This window comes from Acinonyx jubatus, chromosome D3 (genome assembly GCF_027475565.1).
Source record: "Acinonyx jubatus isolate Ajub_Pintada_27869175 chromosome D3, VMU_Ajub_asm_v1.0, whole genome shotgun sequence".
NCBI classification, from domain to species: Eukaryota; Metazoa; Chordata; class Mammalia; order Carnivora; family Felidae; genus Acinonyx; species Acinonyx jubatus.
Genome location: NC_069392.1, coordinates 10,548,489 through 10,572,895, shown reverse-complemented (window position 1 = coordinate 10,572,895; position 24,407 = coordinate 10,548,489). Strand labels below are relative to the sequence as shown.

The following is a 24,407-nucleotide window of genomic DNA, read 5'->3' as shown; positions in this document are numbered from 1 at the left end:
ACCCCCCGGCCCCGCCCCATTCCACCTCTTTGCCGCGGCCTATTGGCTACCCAGGCAGCATGATGAGCTCTGATTGGGCAAGCTTCACGTCCTTCCCCAGTTCTCGCCCGCTGCTGATGCAGGATCCCCTGCCCACCTCCTTGGGAAGAGGTGGGACAAAGAAGCTCCGCCCCTTTCCCCACCCACCCCACCCCCGCCTTCCTCATTCAGCCCAACCCAGGGAGAGTCGCGAGCCTTTTCATTGGCGGAGGGTCAGAGAGGCGGTACTCCTGATTGGTCAGGCCTCAGGAGGTGGGGCGGACTGAGCGAAACAAGGAATGGAATGGTGAAAAAGAAAGTCAGTCAGACGCCGAGTCCCTCCTTCCGTGATTGGCGGGTAACCTAGCAACGCAGGTACAACGGAGGTAAGTAACTGCGTTGAGAAACCAGGGCGCTAGGAGCAGGTGAGTGACCCCGGTGGGGAAGGGCCGGGAATGAGCGGGAGATGGGGAATAGGATCCAGTCCGCTATCATTTGGTGCCTGAGGAATCAGTAGCCCTCACCGCGATGCTGTCCCTGCCCCAGAACCCTGCTCTCCAGCCCCTGCCTCTGTCCGGGCCTCCCTCTCCACTGCCTTCAAGGAGTACTGGGCATCTTCTGTGTCCTTGCTTCTACTCTGCCTCCCCGCTCACCATCTTCACATCCCCGCTTCCTCATCCTTAATACGTGGATGATACTAGTCAAGTGGAGTCACATCCTGGTTAACTAAGTTCAAGTCAAACATAGGTGATGGGGATGAGAGGGTAGTTTACAAGTTCCCTACCATTTCGCCCAAAGGCCATGCATTCCAGGATGAGCATGCAAATCATCTCACTTGGGTGTGTTCAGATTAGGTCCTTTCGATTATATCATTGTTTTCCTGTTGTGCTAACGACATAATTTAATTCCCATTCTTGTCCTTAAAATGTGATTTCGTTGTGCCTACTTCATTCAAAGGGTTAGTTGTTAAGGATCAAATGAATTGAGGCAATGAAAAGCTTGGCATGGAGCTGAGCAACGTAGTAAGTGCTCAGCAAACAGTGGCAGGTTTTTTTCTTCCTAAAGCACATTTGTCCATTTGTCTTCCTGCTTCAAATGGATCAGAGGGAGTCGTTTTGTTCCATATCTCAAATATTCATAAGTATTCACCCAGTGCCTACTACTGGGTGCTGGGGTAGAGAAAACAGCAACAACAACAACAACAACGAAAACTAATTCCTCCATTCATGGAGCTTGTCTAATGTGGGAGATAGTCATTAATCTAGTAGTATACCCATAAATGTAAAAGTGCACCTGTGGATGTGCATTTCTAGAACGGTGGAGCATGGAGGACGACAAATCCTTTCCTCAAAGAGCAACTGTAGCCCATCAATGGATAAATGGATTAAAAAAAAAAACATGCACAATGGAATATGATTCAGCCTGTAAGAGGGATGAAATTCTGATAAATGCTACAAGGACCATGGAGATCTAATGCTAGGTGAATATAAGCCAAGCACAAAAGGACAACTATGTATGATTCCACTTATATAAGATACCTAGAATAGTCGAATTCATACAGACAGAAAGAATAGCGGAACGAAATAATGATACATGCTACAACATGGTTGAACCTCAAAACCACTATGCCAAGTCAGGTCCATTGGCACCACTGACATTTCGGGATAGACGATTCTTTGTCGTAGAGGGCCATTCTGTGCAGGGCAGGATGTTTTAGCTTTATCCCCAGCCTCTACCCACTATATATGCCAGTAGCGCCCTCTCCCAGCTGTGACAACCAAATATATATCCAAATTATTGTCAAATGTCTCCTGGAGGCCAGAGTCACCCCTCCCTAAAAACTACTGCGCTGGGGCGCCTGGGGGGGGGGGGCTCAGTCAGCTGAGCATCCGACTCTTGATTTCAGCTCAGGTCATGATCCCAGGGTCGTGGGATTGAGTCCCGAGTAGAGCTCTGCGTTGAGCGTGGAGCCTACTTAAGATCCTCTCTCTCTTTCTCTCTTTTTTCCTCTCCTTCTGCTCCCCTCTTCCGCTCACACACTCTCTCTCCCTCAAATTGAAAACAAAATTACTGAGCTAAGCACAAAGTCAGATACGAAAGATTTCATACTGTATGATTCCATTTATATGATTTCATTTGTATGATATATCCAGAAAAGTTAAATGTGGGAATAGAAATTGTTTGCAAATTAGCTCATGGGAAGTTGGGGGGAAGTGATGGAAATTTTGTGGTGATGCGGCATAACTTTGGACATTTACAAACAAGTCATGGAGTGGTACAATTACAATGGGCAAATTTTAGGGGATGTAAAATGTACCTCAATAGAGTGTAAAAAAAAATTACACCCATGATAAGTACCATGCAGAAAAGGTACAGAGGGTTTCCACAGATCACAGTGCCCTCTCTGTTGCAGTCTGGGGAGAGGTAGCCATTGAGCTGAGACTTGAAGGTTGAGAAAGAGCTAATCTAGGGGTTGGGAAATGGTTTCTGGGAAAAGGAACATTGTGTGTGAAGATCCTGGTGCTTTGAACACTTTAGAGACCAGTGTGGCTGCAGCACAGAGTGAGGGCAGGAGGGCTTTGAGGGATGGCTGGTCGGGGAGATTGAAGCCAATCAGAACAAATCTCATTAAAAGAGTGAAGGAGCTTCATCCTTCTCGCCTTGCTTGCCCTCTGTCCCTGCCATGGCTTCAGTCACCATCTGTGCAGTAACAGCTCTCACATTTCTGGGTCTTTCTGGGTCTTTCTTAAAATCTACTCCAGGGGCGCCTGGGGTGGCACAATCAGTTAGGCATCCAACCCTTGGTCTCAGCTCGGGCCAAGAGCTCACAGTTCGTAAGTTCAAGCCCCATATCGGGCTCTGCGCTGATGGTGTAGGGCCTGCTTGGGACTCTGTCTCTCCTTCTCTCTGCCCCTACCCTGCTTGTGTGCTCGCTCGCTCTCTCTCTCTCTCTCACCAAAACAAATTAAATTAAAATTAATTAATTACATTGAATAATTAAAAACAATAACAATAAAAAACAAAATCTACTCCAGATATCAACCACTCCGCCACATTTCACAGATGTCCCACCCAGCTGGCTGCTAGTCTATACATATATCGTGCCTTGGTATGAACTAGAAAGAGGCGCCCCCTCCAGGCACCCACAGCCCCACAGTTGGTAAGTGGATAGCAAGTTCTGCCATCAGTAAACACCCCAACCCCTCAACGCCTGCTTCTCTTCCAGTGTTCACCCTTTGGGTAAACACGGAAACAATCCATCAGGCAACCTGAGCCAGGACTCTAGGCACCATCCCTCACTTCCTTCTCCCCCAGCCCCCACAGCCACTCCTTCATCTCATCCCACTGATTCGCCTGCTCGATGTTCCTAGGGCCCGTCCACTGCTTTGTCTCTGGTTGAGGCCACCCACGTCTCTTCCCTAGACACCGTGACAGCCTTCCAAACCTGATCCTTCTGTCTCGTTGCACCTGCCAACCCTTTCGCCACAATTATCCAGGCAGTAGATCTCGTCTCGTCGCTCACTCCCTGCTTAAAACTCCTCCCCCAGCCTTTCATGTCTCCTCTTGAGCAATGAGGGAAGATGCACAGTTGGATTTTCTAACCAATCAAGTTAGGAGGACTTTCTTATTCCCTGCCCCCCCCCCCCCCCCCCCCCGTAAGGTTGTCGATGGGAAGTGAAAATAGAAGCATAGCCAGATGACCAGGCTGGGACACGACAAAAAGGTACTGAAAATGGCAGGAAAGGCAAACTTGAGAAGGGGTGAGGTCTGAGGTCACTGTTCATGCCTCGTCTGGACATACACAAGTTGTTGCTAGAAGGCAAGAATCTGCCCCACCATTCCCTCTCCCAGACTGCACCCTCCACCCAGAAAGCCCCAGACAGCCTTAGATTGGAAGCGGTGGGGCGACAGAGACCCAGCATCAGTCTCCCTGCCTACAGGCTGGACAGGGCATTTGCCCTACCCCTGAGCAAGGCATCCCTCCGGAACATTCTAGGCGCACGTGGTCAGATGTAAATGCCATGGTTTAAGGTTGGGTTTTCACTTCATTTACAGTGAAAAATGGAAAAGGCTGAGTCTTCCTTGCTCTGTGCTAAATTCCTCCCCCCACACACACACCTTTTCCCTAGGAGACAAGAACTCAGAGCAGTGAGGCACCACCTGATTTATGCTTCAACATATAATAATTATCACTCCCCTTTGAAGAGGGCTTTTAACCCTCAACAGGGCTTTCTCATCCAGTAGATCAGCCCTCCTCCACCCAGTTGCCTTTTGATGTGGTTTGGACAAGTATTGTATCCCCAGATGCCAGAGAGATAAGGGACGTGCTCAGACTTATTCCAAGAGCTCCAACAGGGAGAATCATGCAGCTGGGTCTCCTGACACTCAGCTTGTGAACCTGATCTTGATTTCATAACCGATGGCAGCTTTAGATGGCACGGATGTCAGCTTGTCAGACAGAGCTGAGCTAGCCAGGGACAGGCCTTCCTTCGAACCTGGATGGAGCGCTGGACTTGGGGGTGGGGGTGGGGGTGGGGGGCAGGAATTTTATAGAAGAGCAAGGCCACTGTGGTCTAGGCCAGTGATTCTCCACCAGGGGCATCCCCCGACCTGCCACCTTCACCATGTGGGGATATTTGGCAATGTCTAGAGACATTTTGTCTCCAACTGGTCAGAATCGGTGATGAGAAAAATGTGCTACTAGCATCGAAAGGGTAGAGGCCAGGGATGCTGCTACAGGGGGCGCCTGGGTCACTCTGTCCGTTAGGCATCGGACTTTGGCTCAGGTCATGATCTCACAGTTCATGGGTTGGAGGCCCACGTCGGGGCTCTGGGCTGACAGCTCAGAGCCTGGAGCCTGCTTGGATTCTCTGTCTCCCTCTCACTGCACCTCCCCCACTCACGCTCTGTCTGTCTGTCTGTCTCTCTCTCTCAAAAATAAACATAGAAAGAAAGGAAAAAAGAAAGAGGGAGGAAGGAAGAAGGAAAGAAAGAAAGGAAAAAAAGAAAGAAAAGAAAGAAAAAGAAAGAAGAAAGAAAGAGAAAGAAAGAAAGAAAGAAAGAAAGAAAGAAAGAAAGAAAGAAAGAAAGAAAGAAAGAAAGAAACCCTGTCCCCGACTGATATTTCCATAAAAGGCAAATGGTATTGCATGCGAACAGGTACATGTGCACATAACCCTACCTTTCCCTTCAGGCCCTGGTTAGTGGAACTGAAAGGAAACGTGATTGCAAATCAAGATGATTTGAAATCAGGGGAAAGTATCTCTTTGACCTTAGCTTTCAAATAATAGCAGGAGGTTATATTCTACAACCAATCAAATGCCTTTAGTGGGGGGGGGGGGTGGCTTTCGAACACAGATTTTTTTCCCTTTAACCACAAACCAAAGAAATACATTTTCCTTCTCTGCTCAGCACACACGTGTTAATAACACGTGAGTACTTAACTACATGCCATGCACTCTAATAGTTCCCATTCTATTTCATTTATTTTTAACGCCAGTCCCAACTGGCGAATTGATTTCACTACTCACCGAAGGGTCGTAATCCTTGGTTTAAAAAAGACACTTCTTGAACGTAATCAAGCAGTGAGGAAAAGCCAGTGTTTCGCATTTGATAAGATTAGGATTTAAATATTTTCTTAGGTGGAGGAAGTTTATTTTAGAAGAATCTAAATGCACCACTAGGAAATTCTTCCTTTTGTCTCAAACAGCCACAGTGATACTACCCACAGTTGGATATAACCAGAAATAAACATGTCTAAAGTGACATTTAACCAAAGGAGGAATTAAAAATCATGATGAATTAATTTGTAAGGAGGAGGAGACAGGAAACGGGACTCCAGTCCTCCTTCATCACCAACAGAAAAATGAAAATAATGTAGAAATCAGTCAAATTAAAAACAAATAGGAGGGGTGCCTGGGTGGTTCAGTCTGTTAAGCAGCCAACTCTTGGTTTCATCATGGGTCCTGATCTCACGTTCCAAGAGTTCAAGCCCCACATCGGGCTCTGTGCTGGCAATGTGGCACCTGCTTGGGATTCTGTCTCTCCCTCTTTCTCTGCCCCTCTCCTGCTTGTGCCCCCCCTTAAAATAAATAAATAAATAAACAAACAAACATTAAAACAATTTTTTAAAACAGTAAAAAAGAGTCAAAAGTCGTTCCATTTTGGCACTTTATAAACCCTTCTGCATACTGAGGAAAAATACATCTTCTATTTTAAGAAGTATTCAAATATTAATACTAAACCATAGGGGCGCCTGGGGGCTCAGTTGGTTAAGCATGTGACTTCGGTTCAGGTCATGATCTCAAGTTTGTGAGTTCAAGCCACATGTCAGACTTTATGCTGACAGCTCAGAGCCTGGAGCCTGCTTCCGATTCTGTGTCTCCCTCTCTCTCTGCCCTTCCCCTGCTGGCCTTCTCTCCCTTTCTCAAAAAAATAAATAAACATTAAAAAATACTAAATTATATTATTTTTGAAATCATAATAAAAGTAATAAAAGCTAGACATTATTTTTTTAATGTTTATTTATTTTTGAGAAACACAGAGAGAGAGGGCGCACAAGCAGGGATGGGGCAGAGAGAGAGAGAGAGAGGGAGGGAGACACAGAATCCAAAGCAGGCTCCAGTCTCCAAACTGTCAGTCCAGAGCCTGACACAGGGCTTGAACCCATGAACCATGAGATCATGACCTGAGCCGAAGTCGGACACTTAACCGATTGAGACCCCCGGGCACCCAAGCTAAACATTATTGAGCCAGGATTTCATGTCGTACTCATGACAGTTCTATTGAGTATGGGTTCCCTTACTGTCCCCATTTTACAGATGAGGAAGCCAAAGCTTAGAGGGTTTGATCGACTTGCCTAAAGCCACACAGCAAGGATCTAGAACCCACAAACTTAATCACTGTGTGTGGTAGGCTCATGTTTTTCTTTTCTCCTTCACCAATGAGGAGATAAGGGCCCAGAAGGTCAAGTGAACTTGCCCAGGGCTGTAGCTATGGCCAGTTTCCAGTAGAGAGCATTCATTAGAACCAACAGTTTAGAAATCTGTCCCCAGGAGCGCATTGCCTCCCAGCCTCCGTCACCACTCAGTGCCCTCTGTCTCCAAAGCACAGGGTAACGTTGGAGCCCACAGCCATGAAGTCATCACGGCAGATGAGATTCCGTCTGTTATCTGTTAATACCTCCAGCGTTCACTGCTAACAGCTCCAGCCTGGGAATCTTTTGCAAACCAAATATAACCCACAAAACACAGGTTCTCCGAAAGGACATGAGAGGATTGGGTAATATTTCAAAAGTGGTGACAGAAAAAAAACAAAAAAAAACTACGAAAAAGAAAAAAACAAATTGGATTTAAATCTTTTTATTTTAAAATTCCAAGCCCTGAGTACAGGGATGGGAAACAAATAGGCCAAATGCTGGCCCACAGTTTTCATTATTAAAATATGACGCTATCTTCTGGTTCTAATTCAGGACATAACGTATTTCGTGAAGTAACATTATCATATGATGCCAACATCTCCTTGTGAGGAAATGGGCTGGATTTGCCGTCTCTTCACTTATTCCACAGTGATTTGTTGAGTGTCCACTATGTGATCTTGGCTTGGGACAGCAGTCTCCGTCATGGATTCTCTACCCCTTTCCAGCCGCTCACTCTCTCCGCTCTAGACTTAGAAGGCTCAGATAAAGCATACAGAGTTCTGAAGAAAGCTATTTGCATGGTTGCCAGACCAGTGGGATGTCCTGAGACTAAAAGGGAAATTCCTGCTGTTTCAAAGGCAAAACCTATGCCTATTAACCCAGCAAGTAGGTGGTGAAATCCGAACTAAGTGGCCAGGAATCCCTTAGCCATCAAAGATTTCTTTGAATCCCAAGAAAGAGCTCAGGTTAAGAATGAAGCAGGGATGGGGCGCCTGGGTGGCGCAGTCGGTTAAGCGTCCGACTTCAGCTCAGGTCACGATCTCGTGGTCCGCGAGTTCGAGCCCCGCGTCAGGCTCTGGGCTGATGGCTCAGGGCCTGGAGCCTGTTTCCGATTCTGTGTCTCCCTCTCTCTCTGCCCCTCCCCCGTTCATGCTCTGTCTCTCTCTGTCCCAAAAATAAATAAACGTTGAAAAAAAAAAAAAAGAATGAAGCAGGGAGTGTTAGGTCCTAAGGGCCTGGGGTGGGTGGCAATTGTAAAGGTCAGAAACGGGACAGAGCTGTCAAAAGTACATGAAATCAGGGGCGCCTGGATGGCTCAGTTGGTTAAGCTTGTAACGTTAGCTCAGGTCACGAACTCGTGGTCCTAGCGTTAGCTCAGGTCACAAACTCGTGGTCCGTGAGTTCGACACCCACATCAGGCTCTCCTAACAGCTCAGAGCCTGGAACCCGCTTCAGATTCTGTGTCTCCCTCCCTCTCTGCCCCTCTGCGGCTCACTCTCACTCTCCCTCAAAAATAAACATTAAAAAAAAAATTTTTTTTTAAGTACTTGAAATCAACTACACAAATTGTGAAATCCACAACATGGTTTTATTCGACCTGAAATCGGGCGGGAACTGCAAATTCCCCACTAGGGTAGGAAGTAAAAACACATAGCATCTCTTGTGAAAACTTCTCTTTGTCATCTCCACCTCCAACCATATTTCCCACCCCAAACCGTTCCTCCTTAGCCCTCTCCCATCTAAACCACAAGCAACCTTTTTTGTCTAGTCATGGGAGGGAGCAAGACTGGAGCCAGGAAAGCAAAAAAATAAAAATAAATAAAAAATAAAAATCTCAGTCGAAGCTACGAATCACTGAGGAAATAGTTGTCTAGGAATACATGTACTAGGAATTTTAAATTTTTTTTTCAACGTTTATTTATTTTTGGGACAGAGAGAGACAGAGCATGAACGGGGAGGGGGGGGGGCAGAGAGAGAGGGAGACAGAATCGGAGCTAGGCTCCAGGCTCCGAGCCGTCAGCCCAGAGCCCAACGCGGGGCTCGAACTCCCGGACCGTGAGGTCGTGACCTGAGCTGAAGTCGGACGCCCAACCGACTGCGCCACCCAGGCGCCCCTGTACTAGGAATTTTAAACAGTAGGCTGGTACTATAAGAGAGGGTCCGTTCAAGTTCGTTTCGTTGGTTCAACGATATTTTTTGGAAGAGATGTATACACGTGGCACTAACACCACTTACATCGATTCTCATGGTGAGACGCCTATGCTGAAGATCCTTTCCAGGTCTACTTTAATTCTAATTACATCAATGAGACAATCTGAGTTTGGTGTTAATAAGTCTTTTGTATGTTAGCCTTACATCCGGCAACTTGGCTATAATTGTGCGATTCCAGGAGCGTGTATAGAGATTCTTTGGGATTTTCCACATAAGTAATCATGTTATTTGCAAACAAAGATGGCTTTATTTCTTCCTTCCCAATCTGTATACACTTAATTCCTTTTCTTGTCTTATAGCATTAGCCGGGACTTCCAATATGGTGTTAAACAGGGAGCGTAAGGGGGGATATTCTTGCCTGGTTCCTAATCTTAGGGAAAAAAACTTCTAGTTCCTCACAATCGAGTATGACGCTAGCTGTAGGGCTTTTGTAGATGTTCTACATCCAGTTGTGGTAATTCCATGATATTCCTCATTTGCTGAGAAGTTTAGTGTCATCGTTTGTTGAACTGTGTGGGGTTTTGTCAAATGCTTTTTTGCATCTATTGACATGGTTTTCCTTTCTGTTGATGTGATGGATTACGTGAATTGATTTTTGAATGTTGAATGGACCTTGCAGGCACAGGAGAAAACCCACTTGGTTGTGGGATGTAATTCTTTTTATACTTTGTTGGATTCAATTTGTGAATATTTTGTCAAGGATTGTTGCATCTATGTTTGTGAGAGATATTGGTCTGTAGCTTTCTTTTATTATAGGGTATTTGTCTGTTTTGGCATTAGAATAATGCTAGCCTCATAGAACCTGTTAGGAAATATTCTTTCTGCTTCTGTTTTCTGGAAGAAATGTTGAAGAACTGGTATAATTTCTTCCTCAAATAGTTGGTAGAATTCACCGGTGAAATCATCTAGGAGTTTTCTGTTTGGGAAAGTTATTAATTATTGATCAATTTCTTTAATATATAAAGGCCCATTGAGATTATCTATTTCTCCTCGTGAGAGTTTTTGTGATTGTATCTTCAAGGAATTGGTCCATTTCATCTAGTTTATCAAATTTACGGCCATAGAGGAGTTCATTACATTCCTTTATTATCATTTTAACATCCATGGGATCAGTAGTGATGGCCTCTCTTTCCTTCCTGACATTTGTAATTTATCTCTTCTCTCTTTTTTCGTATGTCTGTAACATCTCCCTGCCAGTTGCTAATCTCGCTTTTTAACAACAGAGATCTGGGCTCATGCTCATCGTCCCTGAGCAATAGCATCCAGCTAGAGTGAACTGGTATCAGGATGTAGACATTCTTGTCTTCTCTGTGAGGACAGTGATACAGATTTTCTAGTTAGAAAGCTTCCTTTTTCATGAAAGTACTTAAGAATGAAAGTATACTTACACTTCAGGGAAAAAAAAAAAAGTTGAGTTGGTAATAGTACGCTCCGGTCTATAGACTTGGCAGAAATCACAAAGGTGGAATGTTAGTGAGAGAGATTTGGACAACCCTGAATCAGAACTAACCCTCACGAAGGCTGCTTTCCTGACCCAGACCCCACATTCTGCTTCCCACACGACGGCCTCATGCTGCTCGACAGTCCTGTGTCGTGATCAGTTACGACGGGTGTCTTGGTAATTAGTTTATAATAAGCTCCAAAGTAGGTGAATGATTGACTCGAAAACATAAAAGTCAATGAGAGATGATTCAAAGCTCACCCAAAATAATTCAGCCACTCACTCATTTGCATCCTGATGCACTCTCTCGAGCGGGGAGAGCGCGATGGGGTGACAGCTCTGTTGTCGCAAACTGTGTCTGATCCCAGGTGTGTGCCTACGGGAATGCGACACCAGCAAGGACACTGCTGGTGGGACGTGTACGTATACCTATAATGACAAATATGAGCATTCATATTGTAGCTGCTAAGTAGATTGAATGCTGTGGGAACCGGATCTGGGACCCGTCTGTCCACTGGGTCTCTGCTTGACAGGATCCACTGAAACTGGGCCGGCAAAGTATCACTGTGCTTGGGCCACTAGAAAAGTCGATCTGAAAATGGTCAGACCGGACAGTTGGAGTTACAGCGGGGGGCAGGCTCTCCAGAAAGGTTGCCTGGGCTGAGACCCCAGCGTGGCCGCTTAGTAGCTATATACTCATGGAAACATCTCGCCTCCCTCTCTGCCTCCCTTTCCCTGTCTGTGAATAGAGCTAATGAAAGCACCTACCTCGTAAGGTTGTTGTACGGAATGAAGGAGTTAATACACCCAAGGCATTTAGAACAGTGTTGGGTATGGAATCAGTTGTCAAGAGTTAGCTAATATCAAAATGTCGTTCTTTGCAATGAGATTCCCCCCCCCGCCTCCTCCCCCCCACCACACTCCAGTTTTGTTTAACCCCCTCTGCCTCCATGTACCATTGTGAGATGTGCGGGGTAGTTGCAAGGGTCGGGTTTTCTTCCTCTTTTTCTCCCCAAGGGGAAGAAAATGTAATTTCGCTCAAACCCTTTTTTTCTTTTCTCAAAATGTTCTGAGAGTGAAAAGTAATAAAATATCCAACAAGCCCATTTGAATGAGGACGAGGTATAATTTGCATGATAAAGATATATTTCCATTTATAAAGTTCATCAGCAGAATTAATGACAAATAAAGGGAAGACCCAATTAAAGTTCCCCATCCATTAACAACCTTGCTTCACTCTCAGGGCAGGAATTTTAAAAGGAGAGGCTTAAGTTGGAAATGATTTAAATATTAAGGTTGGTGGCATTAAAAAGGACATGAAATGATCATATTAGGATTCAAGGGAAAGAGATTCTCCAGTGATTTTTGTCATCAGAGCGAGATGCATTTCCCCCCCGATCGTCGTTCCGCTGGCTTCTCCGTGTTCACCCAAATGAGCTGTCAAACACTGATGGGCGTCATCATAATCAAAGAAAACAAGTTTGCCCTTTAAAGCAAAAGAGGTAATTTGGCTGAAAGCAAATTGGAAACATTTCATAGAATGTTGCATTTCCAGCTGCAATCTCTGAAGAGTTCAGGCGTTTTTTGATTTATGCCTGAGAGCTTTGGGGGACAATGGGAGAGCTTCGTGAAGCACTTTGTTCACGTTCATCCCGTGGCCACGGAGCGAAGATCTTCAGAGGGGCCGAGGAAGCTCCCTGGCTGTCCCTAAAACATGATCTTCGCGGGGGGGGAGGGGGGGGAGCCTTAAGGGGATTCACGAGATTGACGGGGGGAGCAGAAAGTGGGGGGGGGACAAAGAGATGCAAGGTAGGGCCCTCCTCGCCTCCACTCGGTCAGCTCCCAGAGCCTTCTGACTTTGGGACCCATTTTGCCTGGCCGAGGAAGCCTGGCCGTCCTTAGCATCTCATCTGGCTGCCTTTCTTCCTTGCTCATGGTCACTCGAGATGTTCCTCTGATTCCCGCTCTTCTGTTCGTGTACTCCGGTTTGGGGAACTGAATATCTCTTGGGGCTTCAAGCGTCCGCGACTCCTCCCTCTGCATTTATGTCTCTGTCCCCAAGGCCTCCCAGGACCCCCTGGATGTGTGTTGTGAGATGCCTAGAGCATGCTCAGCTAGGCTTCTTTGATTGTAAGCAACAGACACCGACCGTGGCTAAGCACACTCTCTCTTGCTCTCAAAAATAGACTTTAAAAAACCAGACAAAAAAAATAAAACCGAGGGGCGCCCGGGTGGCTCAGTCCATTGGGCGACCGACTTCAGCTCAGGTCGTGATCTCACCGTCTGTGAGTTCGAGCCCCACATCGGGCTCTGTGCTGACAACTCGGAGCCTGGAGCCTGTTTTGGATTCTGTGTCTCCCTCTCACTCTGCCCCTCTCCCGCCCACTCTCTGTCTCTGAAAAATGAATAAATCTTAAAAATATATTTAAAAAAAAACCGAGCTCATTGTCCTCCCTTCCACACCTCCTTCCCCCCAATTTGTCTAGTCCCTCAAAAGGGCCCAATCTTTCTCTCCCAGTCCCCCAAACACAAAACGGTCTCACTCATCAAGTCCTGATGACTCCTTTTTTTTTTTAACGTTTATTTATTTTTTTTATTTAAAAAAAAATTTTTTTTAACGTTTATTTATTTTTGAGAGAGAGACAGACCATGAACAGGGGAGGGTCAGAGAGAGGGAGACACAGAATCTGAAACAGGCTCCAGGCTCTGAGCTGTCAGCACAGAGCCCGACGGGGGGCTCGAACTCACGGACCGCGAGATCATGACCTGAGCCGAAGTCGGCCGCTTAACCGACTGAGCCACCCAGGCACCCCTTGATGACTCCGTCTTCAAAACATTTCTCGCATCCACAGCATATAACAAGGAGAAGGGCACAGGGAACCTGGAGGTGGCAGGCCCAGCCCTCGCCCCAAGACGATGTTGAGGTGTTTTTTTCAGTGCCAGGTATGTAGCCGTGATCAAAATAGATAAAGCCTCTGCCTTCATTGGAGCTCACCTTTTAGGGGAGGGGGAAAGACAGACAATAAACAAACAGGCCCACATATGGATGTCAGACGGTGAGAACCTAGCCAGGAGAAAAGCAAACAGGATAGGGGGAAATGGAGGGCAGGGAGGGCAGGGAGGAGGAGAGGGTTTACGTTTTATGAAGGAAATCCAGAGAGCACTCACTACTACACCAAGATTTGAGCAGAGGAGGAAGTGCGGGAACGAGCTTTGCAGATATTTAGATGAATGCTCCAGCCCTGGGGCTTGGCGGGGGGCAGGGGTCGTGGTGCACAGACAGCAAGTGCAAAGGCCCTGTCAGAGGCTGGAGCACATTTGACATGTTCAGGGAACAGCAAAAGGGTCGGTCTGAGTGCAGAAGAGCAAGTGGTCGCAGCAGCCAGATTACGTAGGGCCTTCTAGGTCGTTGTAAGGACTTTGGCTTTTATCCCGAGTGAGATGGGGAGCTGTTGGTAGCGGGGGGGTTCTGGTAAATGTCCAACAACCAGTTTGGTGGGAGGGGGCACTGATCTGTAGTATTCGCCAATTTCCGTGTGTAAATACTCCCACCATGGCTGATTTCAAACTACTGATGGCTTGGGGCACCTGGGTGGCTCAGTTGGTTGAGCACCTGACTCTTGGTTTCGGCTCAGGTCACCGATCTCACGGTTCCTGAGTTCGAGCCCCACATCGGGCACTGCACGGACAGTGCAGAGTCTGCTTGAGGTTCCCTCTCTCTACCTCTCTCTCTCTTTCTCTCAAAATAAATGAAACAAACTTAAAAAAAAAAAGAGTCAAGTTACCAATGGCTTAACAGGAACCTCACAAATACCCTGAAATTTTAATAACCGGTCCTCGTGAGCTGGATTTTGAACAGAGGAGTAAAAGAATCTGACGTTTTAAAAGGCTCCCTCTGGCTGCTGTGATGAGACCATGGAGGACGTGGGCGGAAGCAGGGTTACCAGTGAAGAGGTTCTCACAGTCATCTGGGTAAGAGATGATGGACCCTTGGAAGGTCCAGTGGCTGAATGACATCAGGAATAGCATTCCTGCAGTTTCCTTCTCATTCACAAAGTGGCTGCCACTGCTCCAGCATTAAAGCCCAAGTTCAAGGAACAGAGGTGAAGCCAACAATGTCTTTCTTTTGTATGGGGAAGGTAAAAGGTTTCCTAGAAGCGCCTAGAAAACTTACCTATTTTATTGGCTCTAACAGTGTCTATAGCCACTCAGAACTGTAAAGGAGGTTGAGAAGTTGAGCATTGAATATTTCCAGCCACTATATTATAGGCAAGCAAGAAGGAAGGAGGTTGGGATGGGGATGGTGGCTGCCACAAAGAGGCTGGCCTTATAAGAATCAACTACAAGAATTCGACCCAGCCTGGAAGCCCAGGCAAGTCTTCCCTGAAGAAGTGACACGTGAACTGAGATCTGAGTGCAAATAATTAACTTAGTAATAAGGAGGGAGAAGAATGTTTCAAGAAGACGAAAAGAGCATGTGCAAGGGCCCTGAGGTGGAAGGTTTATAATACCCCAAGCTCTCTATTTGCCACAACCCTTTCCCTATAAATCATCCATTACGACCAATCTTTCTCGAAAATCTGAGTTGATCCTGTTACCTGTTTCCCAAAATCAAAATGGATCCCAATCTCCTACAAGATAAACTCCAAAGTCCCCACTCTATGTTGAAAGCTGGGCATGATCTCAACCTATTCTGTGATTACAGCTTTATGCCCTTCCTCCTAGAGTTGTTGAACTTTCACGCGTGCGTGTTTCATATTCCAAACTAGGTTATAAACTCTGGCAGGACAGGAACCATTCCTTGAATCTCTTTTATATCCCCAGGATCTCAATAAATACCCAGATAGATGACCCTTACTGCAGGGAGCAGGAGCAGACGTAAGCAGACCAGTTAAGAAGCTCTTTAATCATCCGAGTGAGAGATGATAAGGCCCTCACTCGGTGGCACAGAGGCTGCCCAGAAGGAAAGGAAAGGAGGGGGCGCTGTCAGAGAAAGAACGAAGAGACTGGGATGTGGGGGTGGGGGGTGGGGAGGAGAATGTGGGGTGGCACTCAGGTTTCCAGCTCGAGCAAGTAGGATGGCAGAATTGCCAATCGCCAGGACAAAGGATAAGGAAGGAGCAGGGTAAGGGCTGGGGACGCGGTGAGGTCCCTCTTAGACATGGTATGTTGGGGAGGCCCAGCCAATCCTGGGCAGGAGGCAGGAGGCAGGAGGCAGGAGGCAGGAGGCAGGAGGCAAGTCCGATGGTACATCTGGATCTCCGGCCAAGCCCAGACACTCAGACCAGGAAATCACCACAGTCCTGGACCTGGGATCGGGGTTCCCTGGGTTAATAATGCTAGTTATTATTTATTGAGCACTTACCACGTACAGGCCCTGTGCCAGCAACTTCTCACCGGATCTTAAGATCTCTGTTTTATGGTGAGGAAGCCCCGGCTTAGGAGGATTGGACAAGTAGCCCAGGGTCCCCCCAGCAAGGGTCTAAACCCAAGTGGGGCTACTGCAAAGCTAGTAGTGCCAGGTAGACAACATCCACGATCGATTTCTGATCACTGCCACAAATTTCTCAGAGTCTTGTCAACTTTTTATTTCGTAATGACCGTAGATTTACGGAAAAGTTGCAAAGATAGTTCAGGATTCCCAAATGCCCTTTACTCAGCTCTCCCAACGTCAATATCTTCAATAACCGTGATGGGTCTGTCTGTCAAAACCAAGAAACTAACGTTGGTACAATGCTGTTAACGACACCATCGGCTTGGTTTGGATTTTACATTTTCCTACTAATGTCCATTTCCCCTTCCAGGATCCAGTCCGAGATACAACACTGCACGTAGCGAAGCAGGTTCGAAAGACTGTGTTTCAAAGTCACTGTTCGCGCCCCCCCTGACTTTTAAAATCCATACTTAAAAACCAGCGCAGATGTGCTGTGCTGGTCCCAGTCCCATTTGCTCGCAGCCGCATTGTTCCCTCTGTCCCTGTGCTGCTCTGTCTCGGGCTGCTGACACCTGCAGGCTGCTGTGCCCACTCGTCTTGTCCTCTGGCTTCCCCCGGGGTTTGGCCAATGGGAGGCGCTGGTGTCGGATTGGAGGGTGGGAGGAAGAAGAAACCACGGTATTTCCTCTTCTCTCTGCTATGGGCTGCGTTTCCAGCGGTGGCCACAGCTCCTGGGGGGGGGGGGGGGGGCTATAGCCCCGCCTGGACAGGAAATGGGTGCGGTTCCAGCTTCCCCTGGGTGACCCGCGTCCTCCAAGCTCACCACCAGCTCCTTCTGTGGTGGCCTCCTGCCGTTGACAGTGGCTGGGTGGCTTCCCATTCCCTGGTTAGCCTCTCAACTCTTTCCATCACCTGTGTAACTGGCTTTCTATATTTAGATGCTTTAAAAAAAAAAATTCAATAGCATTGACTTTTATTCATTCATGTTAAGTCACCCGAAACGATGTCTGTTGCGATTAAATGCTCATTAATGTAAATGGCTGAACAAACCCATTTCCGGGGACGCTTAATATCCTACCTAGTTAAGTCGCTTCAACAGAATGGTGTCTGCACGCCCGGCTGTGCCCTGCCTGACATCTGTGCCTGAGACCCACCTCTACGCTTGGTCCTCCTTCCCTCATGTCCGATGCCGTCACAACACTAGAAACTGCTTTCAGTGAGAGGTTCTGCGTAAAAGCTGCGGGGCACCCGGGACGAGCTCTCGGCGTTGACGGTCTGTGGCCGCTGCGGCCACAGCAGCCACCTTCGTGCAGCCCCGCGCCACTAACCGCTTACTCCTTCCTTCGCAGGGTCGCCAGAGCCACTAACGGCAGGAGACCTACGTAGTCTGCCAACGTCTGCGCCTCCCAGGGCGCACAGGGGCAAGGGAGACCGCTCGGAAAATGGCTCTCGATGTCCTCGCCGTGGCCCCTCTCTACCAGGGCCCTGACATCAACAGAATGAGGCTGACGGCAGAGCTGTCCAAAAAGCCGGCCTCCCCGCTAAAACCCTTGGTCCCCTCGAAGTCCAAACTCACCACCATCGAGACCAAGAGGGTCATGTCCGTACTGGATGAGACCATCCACAAGGTGGAGCTGGTGACCCTGCTCTCACACTTGGCTTCCAAGGACGAGGCTCTGGAGGGGATTCTGGGAGGGGACGTCAGGAGGGCGGTGAGAGAGCACGAGGACCTGTGTCGCAGCCTCCTGGACAGTGTCGCTTACCTGCAGGATAAGGAGAGGCAGCTGCAGGAGGAGGAAGAGTCTGAGGACGAGGGATGGCTCAGAGACCGCCTCCTCTCCGTGCAGCTGCAGAAATCCAACCTACTGCCGCTCATGGAGCACATCAGAGAGTCCACCAAGGACGTCCTGAGACTCTTGCTCGATAACCCGCAGGCGGCAAAGCTCTCGGAGACGCACGCGCTGGGCAGAAGCGCAGAAGCCCAGCGTTTTATTGACTGCCTGATGGAACTGCGGGGCTTCCTGTTCGAGAAGCTGCTCACCAGCCCCATGGAAGCCAGAGAGAAGACTCAGTTCGTACAGGACGTCAGTAGTAGGAACAGGAGGAACCAGGACATCATTGATGCGCTGGAGAATGAGTTGGCGGCGAGCATGAAGAACAGGGGCGCAGAGGTACCGGTCAGACCGTGGAAGGGGCCGCACAGAGAAGTGAACGCTTTCGGCGGTCGGGTTTTTGCCTCGGTGCCTTAAACGCCTGCGGTCATTCACTCACCCCACACGTACTGCTAGCAGCACTTACTAGGTGCCGGGTCTCATAAATGGGTCCACATTGTCCCTGCCTCATGCAGCTTGGGGGAAGGTAGGTCTTAAAGACCTGATTTCGTTACGGTTTTGAGAAATACGACAGAGGGTAAGCACAGGGTGCCATAGGACAGTGTTACAAGAGACCCAAAGGGTCAGAGACATCAGAGCCAACACCTGAAGAACGAAAGGGACTGAACCAGGCAAGAGAGGGAGGAGGAACAGGCCAGGCCAGCATCAGGCGAGCTCTTTCTACAAAGGGCTGGGGAGTAAGTACTTTAGGCTTTGCCAGAAGACCACACAGTACCTTTGAGGCCTCATCAATGAATGTGATCTCTGTTCGGAGGGCGAGGGGCAGATGGCACAGGTGGAAGCTCTAGAAGGATTTTGAAGAAGGGGGAACGATAACATGATTCCAACCTAATAACCATCCGGGATGCACACCTATGTATTATGCTGTGCACACGTTTGCTCAGAAGAGCCTTACAGAGTCCCCGTGAGGTGGTATCTAAGTATAGGTTTGGCTCCCAAGACAGACCCAAGATGACAGCGGCTTAGTCAAGGTGGAAATGTGTTTCTCTCTAGTGGGAAAGCTGGAGCAGTCACAGAAGCTCTGCCTTGTAAATTCGTCAGGGCTCCAGGCTCCTTCCGTCCGGCCTTTCTGCTGCCCCTCCCCCAACCCTTCCCTCCCCCCCCCCCCCCCCCGCCCACACAGTGCTTCTAACCGTGGACCCAGAAGACCCCCATCATGTCACCGCTGGTCCAGCCAACAGGAGGCAGAAAGGGGAGGAGGGCCTTGACCCTGGCCCTTTGGGGATTCAACCTGGAAGGAGCCCACGGTCACGGATCTTAGCCACACCCTGTGGCTGGCTTTGCTGGGAAGGGTCGTCCGTGCCTGGGGCCATGTTTCCCAGGAGTATTCTGCTCCACAGCCTTGGCACTGCCATTTCCAGCCCCCTGTGATACACAGAGCGCGAGGCCCTGCGAAACTGTTTGCCGCCCGGCCTCCCCCACGCCCTAGCTCAGGCTGAACCTCCTTAGGTTCTCACTGAATTTGTCCTTGAAAGCAGAGTTTGTTGAGGAATGTTTATGCGATTATTTATCTGGTGATTTGATTCGGGTCTGGCACCCCGTAAGAGGACGGGGGCCTTGTCTCTTTCGGCCCGGGGCGCTCAGTCAGGGGAGACCACGCACAGGTTGGAAGAGCGCCGGCGAGGGACAGGGAGAGGGGCCCCAAACAGCTTAGTGGGTCCCATTCGGGTGGTGGAGACGGCTTGGGCTTCCAAGTTGGACAGATCTGGGCTCAAATTCCATTTCTCCGGGTTGACAAGTGTTATCGTGTCACTTGGATCTCAGTGTGAAATGAGAGGGTGACACCCTTGGGCTGCCGCGGGGCCAAGAGCTCAGACCCCCAGGGGTCCCCCCTGCCAGTTGACCCCAGCCCCCCAGGCTGCTGGCAGGAGCCAGTCACAGCACTGCTGTGCTCACAGGGAGACTCCGGGGCTTGTGACCAGCCTTTGGAGCATATTTACAAAATGGCCCCATCCTCCACCCCCATTCCTGTTCTAGAACCTTCTGAGGGTGGTTTTGTCCCTCAAGCATTAGCGGGGGGCAATCCCCACAGTATGTGTGTCTCGTGCTCTCATGAAACACTCCTAGTGTCTCTGCCAACGGGATACTCCTGTTCTGTGCCACTGTCCAGACCTGCCCAGAGGCCTCGCCCCAGCTTGCCTGTGCCCCTCACTCAAGCCAGGAGACACAGGGGGTGGCCAAGCACATGGGGTCTGGATCAGACAGACCTGGCTTCAAGTACCCCCACCCCTCCCCGGCTCAGCTGTACAGCCCCAGACAGAGGAGTCGATGCCCTTGAGCCTCAATTTCCTTGGCTGTGATCAGGCGGTCTCCGTCCCCCTTGGGCACTGGGGGCAGGGTTCCGCCAGGTAACAGCGCAGGTGGCCGGCTCCCCCCGCAAGGGAGCGTGTGGTACCAGTTCTCCTGCGACTATCGGGCATCACGTAGGTAATGATGGAGCCTCTCGTCTTCCTGGCCCAGGTGGAGAAAGAGAACTTCGTGATCCAAGAACTGAAAAACCACCTGCACCAGGTGCTCAGGCTCTCCGAGAACAACCTCCTTCGCACCAAGCAGGAGGCCGAGAAGCAGCAGAAGGCAGACTTCCGGGCCTCGCAGGCCAGGGTGGCCAAGCTCCAGCAGGAGATACTGCTGCTGAGGTCACACCACCACAACCTGGTCGTGGAAAACCGGGAGGCAGAGCAGGCGCTGAGGAAGGTACAGGGGACAGCAGGGAGGGGACAACGGAGGCCCCGGGGGCAGGGGAGGGGTGGTCTAGCAGGAGGGCGGGGCAGGGGAGGGCTCCCCCAGCCAGCCAGGGAACTGCTCCCCTGAGGAGGAGGGCTTGGGAACAGGGGAAGTGCAGGAATGAGCCAGTGTCTACACCCCACCCCCTGTGCTACACATGGGCCTGGGGGCTGGGGCGGAGACACTGGTCCTATCCTCCTGCACGCTGGCTGTGTGACCTTGGGCAAGTGCCTTAACTACTCTGAGCCCCAGAGGGATGATAACACCCACCTTGTCGTGCAAAGGACCTGAAGGAGCTCCTAAACCTCAGGCAAATTTCGTAATTCCCTCCAGCCCGTGTTGCCATCTTTAAAACGAAAGTGAGCAGATCGGTCTAATGGGTCATTAGGAGAATCGAATGAGATGGTAGGTGGAAAGTGAGTGCATTAAGTGCTCAGGACACATCACTTCTCTTGCCTTCTCCAGCATCTCCTCTGGGCCCTGGGCCTGCACACACCCAGCTTGCTTCCGGATCTCTTTCCTCATAAAGGAATTCTCTAATACTTGTTCCCAGTTTTCATCTTAGTGTCATGACTCTTGAGCATCTGATGGAAGCCATGGGCCTCTCCTCCGTAAGAAGGCACAGATACACCTGCACGTCCGGGAGGCGGTTCTGGGGGGCACAGGCCCTCTGCAGCCAGCCAGTCCATGGTGCCCAAGTCAAGAGCTCTTGTCCTGTAGGATTAGGGAGTTGGTTTATTTGTTCTTCACTGAAATTCACATAACATAAACTTAACCACCAAAAGAAATTTTTAATGTTTATTTTTGAGAGAGACAGAGAGACAGAGCATGAGCCTGGGAGGGGCAGAGAGAGAGAGAGGGAGACAGAATCCGAAGCAGGCTCCAGGCTCTGAGCTGTCAGCACAGAGCCCGACGCGGGGATCGAACCCACGAACCGTGAGATCGTGACCTGAGCTGAAGTCGGACGCCCAACCGAGTGAGCCACCCAGGCGCCCCTAAACTTAACCATTTTAAAGTGAACAGTTCAGTGGCATTTAGTACATTCACAGTGTTGTACAACCACCTCCTCTATCTAGTTCCAGAACATTTCCATCCCCCCAAATAAAACCCCGTACCCGTTAAGCAGTCACTCCCCATTCCCCCTTCCCTCCAGCCCCCGGCAACCACTAATCTGCTTTCTGTGTCTATGGATTTGCCTGTTCTAGACACTTCACATAAATGGAATCATAGAATATGTGGCCTTTTGTGTCTGACTTCTTTCCCTTAGCTCACATTTTCAAGGTTCATCCACGTAGCATTTGTCAATACTTCGTTCCTTTTTATGGCTGAATAACATTCCGTTGTAGGTAGGGGAGCTGATCTTTAAAAAACAGATTATGTCCCTCTCCTGCATCAAAATCCACCCAATGGCTTTCCGTCTCCTTTACACTAGGATCCAAATTGCTTCCACTGCTGACACTCCCTTCGGTGATGCAGCTTCTGACTCTGACCTCCCTGGGACCCCGCTCCTCCTCAGCCACTCCATTTCCGCCCACACTGGCTCAATTTCTGCTCTTAAGCACCGCAAGCCTGTTCCTACCCCAGGGCCTTTGCACTGGCTGCTCCCTCTGCCTAGAGTGTTCTGGAGTCAGACACCTGTGGCTTCAAATTCAGGTTCTACCTCTCATTCGCTCTGTGATCTTGGGCAAGTGAGTCAGCACGTCTGATCTTCAGTTTCCTCATCTGTGAAACGGAGAAACTACCTTGTGGGCGAGGCACGTTAAAGCTTGTTGCAGAGTGAGCTCGGCACGGTTTGTTGTTCCTATGAATCCATCAAACAATGACTCGTTGACTTTTTTTTAGAAGAAATACAAAGTGGAGACGGAAATCGAGAACTGGATCCAGAAATACGACATGGAGATGGGCGAGAAGCAGGTATTTGTGCTGTAGTCTCTCGAGTGCGTTTCCCGTGGTCCTCTAGGAAAGGCCCATGGTCTGTGCCAAGCTCTGGGCCTCCCCAGACAGGCTTCCCTGCCCCCCTACCTTAGGCCCAAGGGTTTGTCTGGCCTCCCACAGCGTGGGGAGAGGTGGGAGAGGAAGGAGCCGAAAGCCGGAAGCCACTAAGCGCTTGTCACTGGGCCCAACGGTCTTGGCTCCATCTAGTGTCCACATCCCATACTCTCTGTCCCTTCCGCACACGGCTCCTGCCAGCAGCCTCATGAGCCAGGGCTCCTCCTGGGCAGACTCAGGCACGGGCTTGCCTCCCCTGCTTCCCTCAGTCGCGCCCAGGTTTCTCCTGAGGGCCTGAGATGTCCCCCTGCTGCGACAGCGCAGTGAAGCTGGTCCCTGTTATCATTTGGAGCTTCTACTCCAGTGTCCCTTACCCACTGTGTGACCTGAAGCAAGGGGCTTGACCTTTCTGAGCCTGACTCTGCATGTGATCGACAGTCATCCCCGTGCCGGGACCACGAAGGGGATACAGTGAGGCACCACGGTCACAAATGCTAGCACCCGGCGCAGGACGCGGCCTGGAGGAAGCGCTTAGCGAACGGAGACCTAGAAAACAGGGTGCCCTCAGGCCCACCTCCCCACAGCTCTGGGACCGTAGGCGGCACTGCCGGGGAGGAAGCCCCTTCGGGAAGGGCGGGGGTGCACGCAGGGGAGGGTGGCAGGCGGCGCCCCGTGCTCCGTGACCCCCACCCCCTGCCCCCCACCCCAGGACGAGTACGAGGAGCTCGACATCATCCACAAGGAGGAGAAGGTCCAGCTGGAGGAGCTGAGGCAGAGGTACAAGGTGCTCGTGGAGGAGTTCGCCCAGATCCGGGCCGAGCGGGAGGTCAATGCCAAGAAGAAAACGGAGACTGAGCAGGAGATGCTGCGCATGGTGCGGGCCGCCACGCTCATCCAGGCCGTGTGGAAGGGCTACCTGGTCCGTTCCCTGCTCAGGTCCAGGAAAAAGCGAAGCAAGAGCAAAGGGAGGGGCAAGAAGGGCAAGGGCAAGGGCAAGGGCAGGAAGTGAGTCTCCCCCTGGGCACCCCACTCCCCACCCGTGTCGCCGCGCTCCTCACTTCTCGGAGAGCAGGCCGGGGGGCCACGAGGAGGGGGAGCCCGGCCATTCCCGGCTGGAGGGATTTTTCAAAGTTAAAAACCATCTCAAGTCCCATCCTACAAATAAACGTCGCTTTGCCCGGGGCTGCTGGCTGCGTCTGTGTCATGCTCGTAGATGCCCTTTGCGTGGGGAGGGCACACGCGCTGGGGGCCAGCACATAACCATTCCTTCCTTTAGCCTCGGCAGCAAGCCGGACCCTAGCTCCGGGAGGATCAGCGTTTCAGGCTGCCCTGAGACCCTGCCCTGGGGCCATCCATTTGCCCCCAATTTCTCCCTCATCCAGCGCTGTGAAAGCTCCAGGGCCTCCAGCCTTACGCAGGCTTTATTTGGTGCCCAGGTAGTCGAATATTCGTATCTATTTTTATTCACTACTGGCATTTAAAAAATCAGGGGCTATCATAGAGAAATCTGGCTTTTTCTGGAAAAGTCTCATCCGGATAGCCTGGGGCCACCCGTCCTCCGGGCCGAGCAGCGGCACCTTTGAGATGGCAGACACCGCAGGCTGCCCCGTCCCCGCCACTCCCAGCTGCCCTCCAGACACACGGCCTCGCTGTCGGCTGCCCAGTATCCTCCTACATGGGCGGTCACCGTCTTCAGTGCAGCCGGGAGGAGAGGCCACAGAGAGGCCAGAGCCCAGCCCCCACCCCAATCCGGCAGGATCCTGGGATTCCGGGTGCAAC

General features: G+C 50.1%; 1 protein-coding gene across 4 annotated transcripts; it reads left to right on the top strand.

The window, feature by feature from the left end:
* The first annotated feature begins 249 nt into the window (after nucleotides 1–249).
* IQCD (IQ motif containing D) lies at nucleotides 250–23,659 on the top strand. 4 transcript variants are annotated; one of them, XM_053205869.1, is made up of 6 exons: nucleotides 372–443; nucleotides 16,394–16,432; nucleotides 17,373–18,194; nucleotides 20,376–20,609; nucleotides 22,482–22,553; nucleotides 23,338–23,659. In XM_053205869.1, exons 3-6 carry the CDS (start codon nucleotides 17,466–17,468, stop codon nucleotides 23,635–23,637), a joined length of 1,335 nt encoding a protein of 444 aa, XP_053061844.1. In that variant the 5' UTR covers nucleotides 372–443; nucleotides 16,394–16,432; nucleotides 17,373–17,465; the 3' UTR covers nucleotides 23,638–23,659. The 4 variants fall into 4 exon arrangements, with proteins under 4 accessions (XP_053061843.1, XP_026899774.1, XP_053061844.1 ...); XM_053205868.1 differs by lacking the exon at nucleotides 16,394–16,432 and having other exon boundaries at nucleotides 250–404; XM_027043973.2 differs by lacking the exon at nucleotides 16,394–16,432 and having other exon boundaries at nucleotides 278–443.
* The last annotated feature ends 748 nt before the right edge of the window (nucleotides 23,660–24,407 follow it).

Excerpts from the sequence above, each read along its gene's own strand:
- IQCD (XM_053205868.1), top strand. The coding sequence starts at position 17,466 with ATGGCTCTCGATGTCCTCGCCGTGGCCCCTCTCTACCAGGGCCCTGAC. Across the intron at positions 18,195-20,375 it reads TGAAGAACAGGGGCGCAGAG|GTGGAGAAAGAGAACTTCGT; the intron begins GTACCGGTCAGA and ends TTCCTGGCCCAG. Across the intron at positions 22,554-23,337 it reads TGGAGATGGGCGAGAAGCAG|GACGAGTACGAGGAGCTCGA; the intron begins GTATTTGTGCTG and ends CCCCCACCCCAG.